We start from the raw sequence: 14,067 nt of genomic DNA, 5'->3' as shown, positions 1-14,067 counted from the left end.
CTGCCTTGGCCTCCCAAAATGCTGGGATTATAGGCATGAGCCACTGCACCTGGCTGTGGACTCCATTTTCTGTGTGAAAAAACGAGTTCACAGATGTGACCTTTCCATAGCTATTCCAAGCTGATAAGGGTTTCTGACTTCAAATTTAAGGCATTTTCCTACCATACTTTGAAAGATGTAAATTGAAATTTAGTGGAGCTTTTTGTATGTTTGCTTTTGCCTTTCTTTAGGCATATACGCGGACTTCTATTTTAGCCATGGCCTTGAGTTTGGATTCTGAGGGGTAGGTCAGTGGAGAGAGGAGGTCACAGCCAGCCAAGAGAGAGACTTCCAGCTTCTCCCTTTCATTGTTCTAGTTCCTCCTTGGACTCGCCGGATATCGAGTCCTGTGGTAAAGGAGAAGACAGGTTTCAGGAGCCTTGTTTGTGCTTGAGTCAATGTTAGTAAAGCAATATCGCTTGTATACTGCTTTGCAATTTAAATAGGATTTGTGATAAGTTGTTTTATGCTGTTCGCCACAGTGTTTGAGTGGGACTGGTAATATCGTTATCTTAAAGATAAACAACTGAAGTCACCTTGCTTGTAATTATAACTTGAACCGAGGTGGTTTGGCTCCAGATCTCTTCTAGTAGGCCACGGTTGGCAGATTCAGAGGCTAAAGGTCCTGGTGAAATAGAAAAATGGTGCCATTGATAGCATTTTCAGTAACCTTTAAGAAGAAAAGAGACATATTCATCAGTTACAGACCCTGAGAGTTGGGTCGGGAACCATAAAATCACCTACACAGTTCTGAAAAACCTCTCATACCATCAGAGAGAGAGAGAGAGAGAGAGAGAGAGAGAGAGAGAAGCCCTGGTTTTCTAGTGGTTCCAGTTACTATATAAAAATAATTGCAGAACCAGGTCCTGTTGGCCTTTCCCTGAAATAAATTAGGCCCTTTTGGAGCGCTGTTAGCTCTTTGGAGCCATTCAGGTGATACTAAATTATTTTTTCTGTGTTAAGTAGAAACTCTGAGATCTATAAATAGAGAGGCCCAGTGGTCTGTATAAAGATGTCCTTGGCTAAGTCCATGGCTCATACCTGTAATCCTAGCACTTTGGGAGGCCAGAGTAGGAGGATAACTTGAATCCAAGAGTTTGATACCAGTCTGGGCAGCAAAGTGAGACCATCATCTCTACAAAAAGAAAAAAAAAAAAAAAAAAAAAATTAGCCAGGCAAGGTGGCATGCACCTGCAGTCCCAGCTACTTGGGAGGCTGAGATGTGAGGATCATTTAAGTCTGGGATGTCGAGGCTGCAGTGAACTGTGATTGTGAGCACACCACTGCACTTCAGCCTGGGTGACAGAGCAGACTATGTCTTAAAAAAGTCTTTTTTCGTGCTGACCCAGTTCTTCCCAGTGGATGTTTTTAATACAGTGAATTCTTTTTCACTCCTGTGGTAGAAGGGACTCCCAAGCTGTGGTCATCGATTTGCTCAGCAAATATTCAAATATATTGTCATGCAGTCTGTGTGCCAGGCACCATACATTCATATGTTTAAAACTTTAGTCTCTTTAGTGTCCTGTGTGATTTGTCTTTTCTTAAATTATCTGAAGGGTATGGACTCTGGAGCCATGCTGCCTGAATTTGAATCCTGGCTCCATCGTTTACTAGTTGCATGTTCTCATGCCTCAGTTTCCTTGTCTGTAAACTGAAGATAATGATAGTACCCTCTCTAAACTGAAAGTAATGATAGTACTGTCTTTATGAGGCAGGGTTATTGTGAGGGTTGCATAATTAATATGTGTAAAGCACTTGGAGACAGTGCCTGGCACATAGGAAGTGCTAATATCTACATGGCCTAATTGCCCCCTCCTCTCTTCTCGTCTGCCTTGGTAAAATCAGACTTCTTTCTCTCTCATGGGAATATATGGCCCATCGCTAGGCCCCTCAGTCTGATGTCTGCTCTAAAGAGTTGATAGTAGAGAGAGGGAACATTACCCAGCCTGTTATTCCTTCTCTGTCTGTACCTTCTTCCTATGTGATCATTTCTGTTCCCATTGCTTTAAATATCCAATTTGTGTAGGCAATTCCCAAGTGTAAATCTACAGTCCTTCGTTTCTGCCAGAACTTCAGACCGACTTAAAAGCATCTCCATAGGGGGGGTCTAAGCATCCCAAACTTAACATTCCTAATCTAAAACTTTTTTTTTGTCCTGAAAACTTGTTTTTTGTAAGTTTTTTTGCATCTCATTACATGGAAAGGGGAACTGATTACCCACGTCAAAAACCCAGGAGTATTTTTTTTAACTCCTCTCCTTTACATTGAGTCTGTCAGCAAGTCCTGTCTGTCCTGCTTCTAGAGTGCATCCCGCTCTTCTATTTCCCTCCGTGCCTTTCTTACCACCCCAGTCACTTCCCGCTTGAGCTGCTGCCTGAGAAGCTTCCTCACTAGTCTCTCTGACTTCCACTCTTTTCTACAGTGCGTTCTTCACACAATAACCAGGGTGAGCTTTCAAAAATGTAAACTGGATTGTGTCCTTCCTTGCTTAAAAGGCTTCTGGACTCCCAGTTGCCCACCTTGTCAGTCTCCCCTTTATCTGTTCACATCTGTTGCATGGTGTTTCCGCACTGGAATGGAAGATTTTTGAGGCCATGGGTATTGGCTGTATCATTGCATAATTCCCAGTGTCTGGTATATAGTAGTTGCGCAGTAAAGACTTCCTAAGTGAACAAGAGTATGCTCTTACTCTTATTTCTAATACATTTTTCACTCCCCGCACCTGACCCTTTTTTTTCCTTTTTTGTAAAGGATGAGCTTTGGAGGATCCAGGAGAAGCTGGAATGTTACTTTGGCTCCTTGGTTGGCTCGAATGTGTACATAACTCCCGCAGGATCTCAGGGCCTACCGCCCCATTATGATGATGTCGAGGTAAGAGAGGGAGAAAATTGCTCCATGCTGGGAAGAACGAGTTGTTGAGAGCCTGGTTTAGTAGAGTTGTCAGGGTGAGTTCACATTATTCTCTAAGGCTCTTAGGTCTGTATTCACTCTTTCTGTGCAGTGTCTGGAGATACTGATTTCATCAAAATTTTGGGCCAAAGTAAGTCCCACTAAACTGGTTTCCCATTCTGTCTCAAAGGAAGAGATTGTTTCCAACCTTACTAATTTAAAGAGCCACACATTCCTTTGAAACAAGTATTTATTGAATTTATCTACAGAAAGGTGTGCTTGGCTTTTCCTTTAATTTCACAAAGTATGGTCTTTAATAAGGTGAGGTCACAATCCTTCATCTGCTTTCATTTTGTTCTTTTTCAGTAGCTGCCAAAAATATGTATATATTTTCCATTTGTGAAAATCTTGGGGCAGCTTGAATGAGGGTCATGGTTTCACTTAAGTATTGGCATCTTGACAAGTGTTGATTTCACTCTGACGTGGCTGCCAAACAAATTTTACTCTTTGGCTTATGTATTCCATAGTTTTATTTTTGTCCTCATATAAGGTGTAAACACAGAGTTATTAGTAAAAAGTCCCCTTTTTTCTCCTGTGGTAGCAATTTGACATGAATACATTTTCCCAGAATATTATTTGTAATGTTTTTAATAGGATATTAAAATATCTTTGACTGATTTAAAGAATAAAAAATGCTAAGTTTTCCTGTCTCCCCAGGCCCTTTCAACATTCAGGATTTAGACCTTCAGTAATACCTGAAGCTTGGCTTTTCCATCAGAGATTATGGGCTTTCAGCTGTCTGATAGAAGATTTAAAGGAATGAGATAGTGGAATATAAAGAAGTCAGCGAGGCTCTAAGAAAGTGAAAAGAATGAATATCAAGTGTCAGGATTCATGATTCCCTGTTTTTAAAAATAAAACCCAGTAGTGGCAACTTCCGTTTAGCTGTGGAATGACATGCATTTCTCATCTTTCATTTTTATTTTTTATCGGAAACTTGTACCGTTGACCCTTGAGCAGAGTGGGGGTTAGTGCCGCCAACACCTGGTGCAGTCCGAAATCCGCTTGCAACTTTTGACTCCCCCAAAATTTAACTACTAGTAGCCTACCATTGCCTAGATACCTTACTGATAGCATAAATTGGTTAACACTTAACTTTGTATGTTATATGTGTTGTGTACTTTATTCTTCAATAAAGTAATCTGGAGAAAAGTTATTAAGAAAATTCTAAGAAAGAGAAAATATATTTCTAGTACTGTATCAGTACTGTAAGTTTACATCATTTGTTTACAAGCTAATGTCCATCTGAAACGGTGGGCAGCCACAGCTGCAGGCCTTAGTCTACAGTATGCATGAAGCAATTCAGCTTTTTCTTGTAATGTTACAACTTTTTTCTGCTTCTCGGGAGTACTTGGAATAGCCGTAGTGGCACTTCATATGGGTCCCATGGTATTATTCAAGGCTTAAGGTGTTGCACTCAACATGATGAAAAATACACAAGAACTGTTGAGAGATCACGTTTTACTGTGATACACAATTCACTGGAGAGAGGAACGGTTCATGTGGAGATAATTAGCATCACACTTGAGCTCATGGCAATAGCAACAGGAGGTAGTACAAAATTATTACACTAGTACAATATGTACTAAAGTTAATTTTATTCAGCTATTCCATATTGCATCTTTAAGTTCGTTTACGTTTCTTGACTGCAAATGGTGACATGTATGGTCTGGAAGTATTTGTATGGGTAAGTTTTGATAAATTTTAACCTTTCGTAATAGATTTGTGAATATGTTATGGTAGTAGATGATAGACTAATATCTATATACATTTTTATATTGCATGCATTTATGACATTCTTAATTCTTTTGATATTTTTCATGTTTTTCAAGTTGTCGCAAATCTCCCCCAAATTTTCCAATATATTTATTGAAAAAAAATCAGCATATAAGCACACCTGCACGGTTCATCCCCATGCCGTCAGGCCAGGTGCAGTGGCTCACGCCTGTAATCACTTTGGGAGGCCAAGGCGGGAGGATTGTTTAAAGCCAGGAGTTCAAGACCAGCCTGGGCAACAAAGCAACACCCCAAATTGTGACACTGCACTCCAGCCTGGCCAGCGGAGTGAGACTGTCTCTAACAACAAAAAAAAACAAAAACAAAAACAAAAAACCTATGTTGTTCAAGGTTCACCTATTTATTTGTCTAAGCCCTTAGAGGGCTGATATTCCGGAAGCACTTTGTGTGTGACTTGTCAGGAAGCTCTCTGACGCTCCTGGGCCTTGTGGGTCTCTAGGTTTTCATCCTGCAGCTGGAGGGAGAGAAACACTGGCGCCTCTACCACCCCACTGTGCCCCTGGCACGAGAATACAGCGTGGAGGCCGAGGAAAGGATCGGCAGGCCGGTGCATGAGTTCGTGCTGAAGGTATGTGATGACCATTGTGGGCACCTCATTGTTGGAGCCATTGTGGTTTTCTCTGTTGCTAAGACAAGTTCAGGCTCAAGGTTTAGAGTTCGTGTGCTGGTCCCCATGGGAATGGAGCCCTGGGTCTCAGGGCAGGGTGGCTCTCATGGCCGTCAGCCAGCACATGCAATTTCTGAAGGAGTCTTGGTGGTTTGCGCTTGGAGACGTGAGTTAAGGAAGTATTAAGTTCATTTCCCAAATAACCTGTCTTCATGTGCAGTTCAAGTTCAACAGGAAGAAAGAGAATTCAGTGAACCATTTACTGCTCTAAAGGAAAAAGGGAAGCTCTGGCCTTGGTCAGCTTCTCCACATCTAAGACAGTGGTCAGCACAGGGCTGGAAGTTGCTTAGACAGAGGATAGCCAGGGATCCCTTAGTTTTTTTTTGTTGCTAAAATTCCGGTGTGACTCATTTTCATCCTGGTTTTATGGCACACTATCTCTGTAGCCCCTGCATACAGTTACCAGAACAGTAGTAATCAGGAAAGCTCTTGAGGATTCTTTCTCCGGGGATTCAGGTGGCTTGATCATGTGCAGGTTCCTTGGCATCTTACTGCTGAGAAAATCTGTCTTTGAGCAGTTAACATCGAAGGGAACGTAGCCAGTCCCTAGCAGGAGAGGTTGTTGAGGAAAAGAATGTTACGGGGATAGTAGTTCCATGATTCAACCTTATACTCTTTCTTAAAACATGTAACTTAATTTCCTTTAGCATTAAAACAATAGTCATTTTAAACCATTCCAAAGATTCTGCCAACCTGACACATTTGCATATACTTATTGTTCTTCTTGTGTCTCGAAGTTATAATTAGTCTGTTTCTTACTCAGTGCCTTGTGTGTTTCTTGATTTCAAGATCCTTCCCTACCTCCCAGTAACGAAGGGAAACAATCTTGCTTCTTAGGATGGGTGCCTATATTACAGGATACTTCAATAAATAAACAACAGTAAAGGTAACCTTACTGGGTTTTTAATGCTTTCAGTCAGTGGTCATCAAACTGTAGCCCATGGGCCAGAAAATCTGGCCTACTGCCCGTTTTTGTGAAGAGTTTATTGGAACACAGCCACACCCATTCCTTAACGTACTGTGTTCACTCAGCACCAGCAGAGTGGACTAGTTGTCACAGAGATCACATGGCCCACAAACCAAAAACATGTACTGTCTTTCCATTTGGCTCTTCACAGAGTTTGCCAGCTTCTGCTTTTGTTGCACCATGTTTACATAGATTCGTGGTTGGTTATCTTTAAAGACTAAGCCATCAATAGTCTGGAGGTCAGGGCTGAGTTACTCAGGCTAATGACCTGGCTACTTGCTGTGCCCGAGAAGGTCAGGCTTCATAGTGGCCTTTAAGTGTAAAGGGTGTGGATTCTTTGTATTGTTGCCATGCCCATTAAACACGCAGTGAACAGAGTCCATTAAGAGATGCCCTGAGTCTCCTGGACGGAGAAAGACCATGTTGTGCAGTGTTGTTTAACTGTGTATGTGTATGTGCATGTGAGGTTTTTTTTTTATTTTTATTTTCTTTTATTTTTTAGACAGAGTCTCGCCCTGTCACCCAGGCTGGAGGGCAATAGTGCAATTTTGGCTCACTGCAACCTCCGCCTCCCTGGTTCAAGCGATTCTCCTGCCTCAGCCTCCTGACTAGCTGGGATTACAGGTGCCCGCTACCACGCCTGGCTAATTTTTTGTATCGTTAGTAGAGACAGGGTTTCACCATGTTGGCCAGGATGGTCTCAAACTCCTGACCTGGTGATCCACCTGCCTCAGCCTCCCAAAGTGCTGGGATTATAGGTGTGAGCCACCACGCCCAGCCACCGCATCCTGCCCACATTTGAGCTTTTAACCAGTGGGCCTCTTCAGGCGAAACCTTGTGTCAGTGCCCAAAGATGAAATAGGCTGAGTGGCTGTGGTTGGGGGATGGGCATGGGAGGGTGACAGTGGGGGTCTTGGAGTCCTTATCTGCTGCTTGCCCCTACACCAGTGGCAGCCCGTGCGGTTCATCTGCAGACCCAGACTCCCAGGATGAGAGCACCCCTGTGATGGAAATACGACTCTGGCTCGGGGATCTGACAGATCTGAGTTTGAATTCAGCTGCTGTCACTTATTAGCTATATGCCCTTGGTCAAGTTATTTATCCAAGTCTCAGTTTCCTCTTTATTAAAATGGAGATCATGATATTTACCTTGTAGGCTATGAGGATTGAAAAATTTTATTTTGCTGCCTCCTTTACAATAAAAATCTTTAGGTGGGGTGCGGTGGCTCACGCCTGTAATCCCAGCACTTTGGGAGGCCGAGGCGGGTGCATCACCTAAGGTCAGGAGATCGAGACCAGCCTGCCAACATGGAGAAACCGCGTCTCTACTGAAAATACAAAATTAGCTGGGTGTGGTGGCTCATGCCTGTAATCCCAGCTACTCAGGAGGCTGAGGCAGGAGAATCACTTGAACCCAGGAGGCGGAAGTTGCAGTGACCGAGATCGCGCCATGGCACTCCAGCCTGGGCAACAAGAGCGAAACTCCGTCTCAAAAAAAAAAAAAAAAAATCTTTAGAGGCAATATCTGTATGTCTGTCTTGTTTTCCTGTTGCTTCTTGTCAAATTACCACTAAATCAGTGGTTTAAAACAAATAAATTCATTATCTTATGCTTCTGGAGGTCAGGAGCCCAAAAGGGGTTTCTCTGGGGTTGCTGTACTGCATTCCTTCAGGAGACTGTGGGGGAGGATGTTTACTTGGCTTTTCCAGCCAGGAGGGTGGAGCAAATGTGTATGAAATCAATGAAATACACAGTCATGTGCCACTTGACGTTTTAGTCAACAACAGACATCTGTGACAGTTGTCCCATGAGGTTATAATGAAGCTGAAAAATTCCTATCACCTAGTGTTATCGTAGCCATTGTAAAATGTTGTAGTGTGAAGCATTACTCACGTGTTTGTGGTGATGCTGCTGTAAACAACCCTACTTCTTTGCTAGTCGTATAAAAGTGTACAGTGGGGTCTTGGGTTCTCCCATTCACTTACCATCACTGACGGGCTCGCCCAGAGTATGTAGATGTACCATGTTTTATTGTTTATACTGTATTTTTACTTGTCCACATTTAGATATGTTTAAGTACACAAACATCATTGTGTTACAGTTTTCTACAGTATTCAGTACAGTCACGTGCTGTATAGGTTTGGAGCCTAGGAGCAGTAGGCTGCACCATGTAATCTTGGTAGCACCCTATACTACCTCGATCTGTAAGTACACTTTGATGTTTGCACAGTGACAAACCACTTTTCTCAGAACATAACCCCATTGTTAAGTGACGTGTGACTGTATACATAAGAGTCTCACTCAGGCTGGCACAGAGACACTCAGTGAACGATAGTTATAATTATCAGTAAAGCATTTACTTGAAGTACTGTCAGTTTGTTGTCATTCAGGGAAAATTTGCAACCAAGATAGCTCTTATGAATATACATCATGATATATTCCTGTTGCTTAAAGCTCGTATTTCTTGAGCTTTTTCTCCAGGGCTCATGGTCTTAACCATTGCACTAGACTGACTCTTGTAGTTGCAGAGAGAAGATGAGCTGCCCTCCAGATTCCCTCTTTTCTCTGTAGGTAGCTGCTGTATGGAATGTTTTGGCCTCAGTGGGATTAGGAAGGAGGTAGCTCAGGGCAGGAGTAATGTGGGGAGAAGGTTTTGGTCCACTCACTTGGAATAGGGTAGGGGAGGCTCAGCTGCCTAGGAAAATGATGAATCTTTGATTACATCTGATTTTTCAGTTCAAATGAGGATTGTATAGTTTTTCAATTCATCCCAACATTCGTTGAGCCTGTGTTGAGTGCTAGGTGCTTTGCTAGGATAGGCTCTGAGAAAGACAAGATGGTAAGATACAGACCCTGTGCCTGGGAGTACTCAAAAATTATCAGGAAGTGGGAAACTGGCAGATAAGATCATGTCATCCAATCACATGCCCATCATGGCCCTAAGAGCTTGGAAGCAGCACCTCTAACCCTCAGAATAATCCTGTAAGTTTTGGGGCTATGAACCTCCATTTTACAGATAAAGAAACTGAGACTTTGGGCAGGTAATTGCCAGATCATCAGCCAGTAAGTGGCAGTGTCTATGTGACTCTAAATTAAAGCTCCTCCTGTTAACCACTGAAGCATGCAAGAGGGAGGAAGCAGGCTTCCCAGGCACAGAGTGTTACTATCCTTGATCCCTATATCAGGACAGGGTAGTCTCAGATGAGTCTAGTCTCAGCTTGAGAATGAAAAGAGAGTTCCTCAGGCACTGAGAGCCCCTCGTGGATTGTGGTTAACAGTGACAGGCCCACAGACACAGAGAAGCTAGACTAGCTGCACGTGACCTGAGCCCAGCGTATCAACTGCATCTTGAGGTCGCGGTTTCTTGAATGGCGAACTGAGACTCAAAGCCCATATTTATCTCCCTGAAATAAAGAAGGACTGAGAAGGAATAGTTATTAACTTCTCTCCCCTTTCCTATTCCTTCCTTTAGCCGGGTGATTTGTTGTACTTTCCCAGAGGAACCATTCATCAAGCGGATACTCCTGCGGGGCTGGCCCACTCGACTCACGTGACCATCAGCACCTACCAGAACAAGTAAACACGGCCTCCCGGCTGCGCACGCTAGGACGGCGCCGAGTCCTGGCCACAGCAGCCACGTTCGGGAGGGACATGAGGGAGTTGGCCCCTGCCTCCTATGCAGACCCCAGGGTTTCTGTGTCCTTTGCTGACTTCTACATTCCTTTGATGTCCCATGTATGTGACTGGCCCCTCTGGACTTGCCCCTGGGGACATCATGAACCTGACTCTATGTAGGACATGGGGCGTTGCCCAAATAGAGAGTCCTATAGTTTGGAAAGAAAGAGACGAGCTGTGAGTACATCAGTGTGTTAGTGATGCCAGGCTAACTCGTACTCTCTCTTTTTATTTTTAATATAAAATATATAGAACATAAAATATATCATTTTGAACCATTTTAAAGCATATATAGTTTGACATTAATTACAGTTACACTCTTGTGCAACCATCACCACTGTTCGTTTCTAAAATATTTTTATTCCAACAGAAACTCTGTACCCATTGAAATCTCTTGATCTCTTTTGAGGGGTTCTCTTTTTACAGTCCATGAAGTTAAAGTCGGACAGGCAGTCTGGAACAGCAGGAACTAAAGTGCATGTGCTGACAGCAGTTCCAATTAAAATCCTGTTTCATTTCAGCTAGTACCTCCTCACTGGGTGGCAGTGCTATGTGAGTTATATCCGAAAAGCAGCAACCTTGCTGGCCCAAATCATATTTAAAATACTAATCATGGCCAGGCATGGTGGCTCACTCCTGTAATCCCAGCACTTTGGGAGGCCAAGGCAGGTGGATCGCTTGAGGTCAGAAGTTTGAGACCAGCCTGGCCAACATGGTGAAACCCCGTCTCTACTAAAAAAAAAAAACAAAAACAAAAACAAATATTAGCCAGGTGTGGTGGTGTGCACCTGTAATCCCAGCTACTCTGGAGGTTGAGGCAGGAGAATCACTTGAACACAGGAGGTGGAGGTTGCAGTGAACCAAATCTCGCCACTGCACTCCAGCCTGGGTGACAGAGCAAGTCTCTGTCTCAGGAAAAAAAAAAAAAATACTAGTCATGAGTTAATGTGTTAAGCAGATACGTACTAGACATTGTGTTTGTTGCTGGGAATTCAAAGATTGTATTGAAGGGACTTTGAGAGAGCTTATACTTTGGAAGTGGTTGTAGAAGAGATGGTGTGATAAATTCTATTGTAGGTTTGCGGAGGAGACTCTTGGAGCTTAGAGGAATGCATTTAGCTAAGTAGGGGCGTTAGAGAAGGCTTCAGAAATAACACCAGTGCTGAGTGAGTCTTTAAGGATGAGTAAGTAGGGGTGGGTCAGCAGATCAGAGTAGGAGCGGACATTCTAGGTCCAAGGAATGGCAAGTCCCCTCCTACCTTCAAGGTCAGAACTTGCAAAACAAGTTAGTAAGCATACCTCTGTTTCTTCATCAGACTTTTCAGTGTGAATTTCACCTCTACATTTAAAAGACTTACTGGAGGAACTAGCTGAGGTCTGGCCCTAGTTTAGTGCTACCTTTCCCACAAGTAGAAAGCCCAAGCTTGTATTAGGCTTCCATTTTGAAAAATGCCCTCATCACTTTGGCTACGTAGGTTCCTTGCATCTTAAGGGACAGAAAGTCACCAAAGCCAGCCCAAGAAGCACAGAGTCACTTGAGGGAGTGAGTCCTAGAAACTATAGAAGCGCCAGGCCACGGAGAGGCTGGAATCAGAAGTCCATTCTGGATTCAGAGCAGTTCTGGACCACATAGTTTGGCCCTTTGAACATCGTGCATCTGCTGGTGTCCCATCATTAATGTTTCTCAGCTACTCCCTTTCTGTAATTCTCTTTTCCATTTCTCTTGCTGCTACCAACTGGTTTTCTAGTGACTGGTGTTTTCTCCCTTCTATTCCTTCTGTAGCTTCTGTTTACTCATAACATTAAGCCATCACCAGTTGGTGCTCTGACCTCCCTCTATCTCATTGATCCTATTAGCTTTTGCTTCTGCCAAGGACCTGACTCACTCTCTGTTTCCCAGTCCCAAGAGTGAAAAACTGGCTGGCTGCCCCTGAGTCCTATTCATTTCTTCTCCATTCAGCTGGGGCTGGAGAAGAGCTTCCTAAGTTACAGAAGTTGCCTGCCTAGGGTTGTGGGTGGGTACCATGATCAATGTGTCCAGGCTGGATTTTGACCTGTGTCTTGGTCAGTGATGCTGGAGCTAGAATGAGAAGATGTGACTTGCGGGCCATTGCTCCCCAGAAATGATCCTGTGCTTTGAGCCTAATGCTCCTTCAGATACCATGGAAAGGTGAATATTTGGGGCCTCTTCCTAACACCTCTCAAGGTAGCATTGTTGGAGTGTTTGGGGGTCTGCTGTATGTCGTTGATTTGGTGGTTTTACCAAAGTGAACCCTTCAAGAGATATTCCTAAATTGTGCGAAGTCCCCATGTCTATTCTGAATATTCTTAGAAGAGCACTATTTAACTTCTACTAAAATTCCTCCACGAGCTGTTGCTGTATGACTTCCACCTACAAAACCCTGCAAAGGAAGCGCATATTTTATGTGCTGAGAGATCTGCATACGCCCTCCAGGTTGAGACTCAACGAAAGATGCAGGGTTGGATATCACATTAAGTCGCAAAGCAGTGAGGCTGCCAGCTAGTAGATGTCTTGGGAAAACTGTCTCTCATGTGGCTTTTGTCCTCCTTTGCAACTTTTCTGGGAGGGAAGCGTAACAGTGTTAATTTTGCTTACTGAGTGAGAAGTAAAAGTCATACTGTGAATTTCCATTTTCCACTCTCCGGCAATTTGAAATCTGCTGGTGACACAGGAAAATGTTAAATTGCTAAGAAATGTTTAAAGAGAGCATCCCCACAGAGTGCGTTTCTTACACCGGCACACACTTAGGACCAGATACCCCAGAGAAAGCAAAGGTAATTGAATAGGGATGCTTGTCCCTAGATGTTATTTTTAGTCACTGGCTTCTATCCCCTGGTAAAACCACTGCTTAGACATAATTGTTTTGGAATTATTGATGGTAGATATTTTATTCAGGAATAGCATCCCTGTTGTAAGTGACAAGGAAAATGTAACATACAACTGTTCAAATAATTACACAATCCAGAGATCTTGCTGTTACCCCAAATTTCTGTTGTATTTATTGCACATAAAATTTGGTTTTAGGTCCTATAATGACTGTTTATGTTTCCTACAAATCTCCTCTCATAGACACTTTTGTTAAAAACTTGGTCTGTTGAACTTCCTGTTTTATGGAAGTCTGTGGTTGATTTTCTGAGAGCTTTTAAGAGAAACCAGTATTGAAGCCTAGCTTCCCACTTTTAATTTTGCAAGTGAGCGTCTGGAATGGGGAGGGAGGACACAGGGTGGTTGATGAAGGTCTTAGATTTCCATGCTGAGTAATGTCCAATTAATGGAACTCAAAATGCCTGGACAGGGAAGCCATAATCCAATCTGTAGCTTTTGGCTTTACTAGCAATAACTATTTTATGTATATTTCGTATGTGCTCACTGTTTTGGCTTTTTTTTCCCCCCCTTGGTGCATATCCTAGTTCATGGGGAGATTTCCTTTTGGATACCATCTCGGGGCTTGTATTTGATACCGCAAAGGAAGACGTGGAACTACGGGCCGGCATACCCCGGCAGCTGCTCCTGGTAAGGAGTAAAGGCAGCTAGGATGAAAGATGGTAGCTGCAGCCCAGGCCAGCTGAAGTCCTACCTTAAGGACCACAGGATACTTCTTCCCACATGAGCCAGGCTTGTCTACTGTGCTGCACTGCTGAGCTGTGTGATTTGCAGAATGAGTGGAGTGCCGCGTGTGTTATGTGGTGATCCAGAGAACTGTGATGTTGTACAGACAGCTCTGTATTTCACCGTGGCAGTAGCAGGCAGTGTGAAAATGTTGGTTGAGTAAATGAATAATATGGCCAGGAGAACTGTAGATTTAGCACACATCAGATTACTAGTTAAGAGAGACCCACTGTACTGGAGATCCTGGCCTCGGTGTATTCATTGGCCTCCTGTTCTTTTATTACCTTTTGAAACAGGGGTGTTATTTGATTAGTTTTGAGATGAGTGGATTAGAGCTGAGTT

At 43.3% G+C, this 14,067-nt stretch overlaps 1 protein-coding gene across 4 annotated transcripts in view; it reads left to right on the top strand.

Moving 5' to 3' along the window:
* The window catches only part of MINA (MYC induced nuclear antigen), a 30,560-nt gene that overhangs the window by 8,048 nt on the left and 8,445 nt on the right, over positions 1 to 14,067 (top strand). For all 4 annotated transcript variants that reach the window (XM_011986837.1, XM_011986819.1, XM_011986827.1 and 1 more), the window contains exons 3-6: positions 2,791 to 2,910; positions 5,225 to 5,353; positions 9,892 to 9,995; positions 13,527 to 13,629. In XM_011986837.1, the coding sequence (XP_011842227.1) occupies positions 2,791 to 2,910; positions 5,225 to 5,353; positions 9,892 to 9,995; positions 13,527 to 13,629 (456 nt within the window). The remainder of the gene's footprint in view (positions 1 to 2,790; positions 2,911 to 5,224; positions 5,354 to 9,891; positions 9,996 to 13,526; positions 13,630 to 14,067) is intronic.

This window comes from Mandrillus leucophaeus, unplaced genomic scaffold (genome assembly GCF_000951045.1).
Source record: "Mandrillus leucophaeus isolate KB7577 unplaced genomic scaffold, Mleu.le_1.0 Scaffold1080, whole genome shotgun sequence".
In the NCBI taxonomy this organism is placed as follows: Eukaryota; Metazoa; Chordata; class Mammalia; order Primates; family Cercopithecidae; genus Mandrillus; species Mandrillus leucophaeus.
Note: the sequence above shows the minus strand (reverse complement) of the source record. Positions and strands in the feature narration are given on the sequence as shown.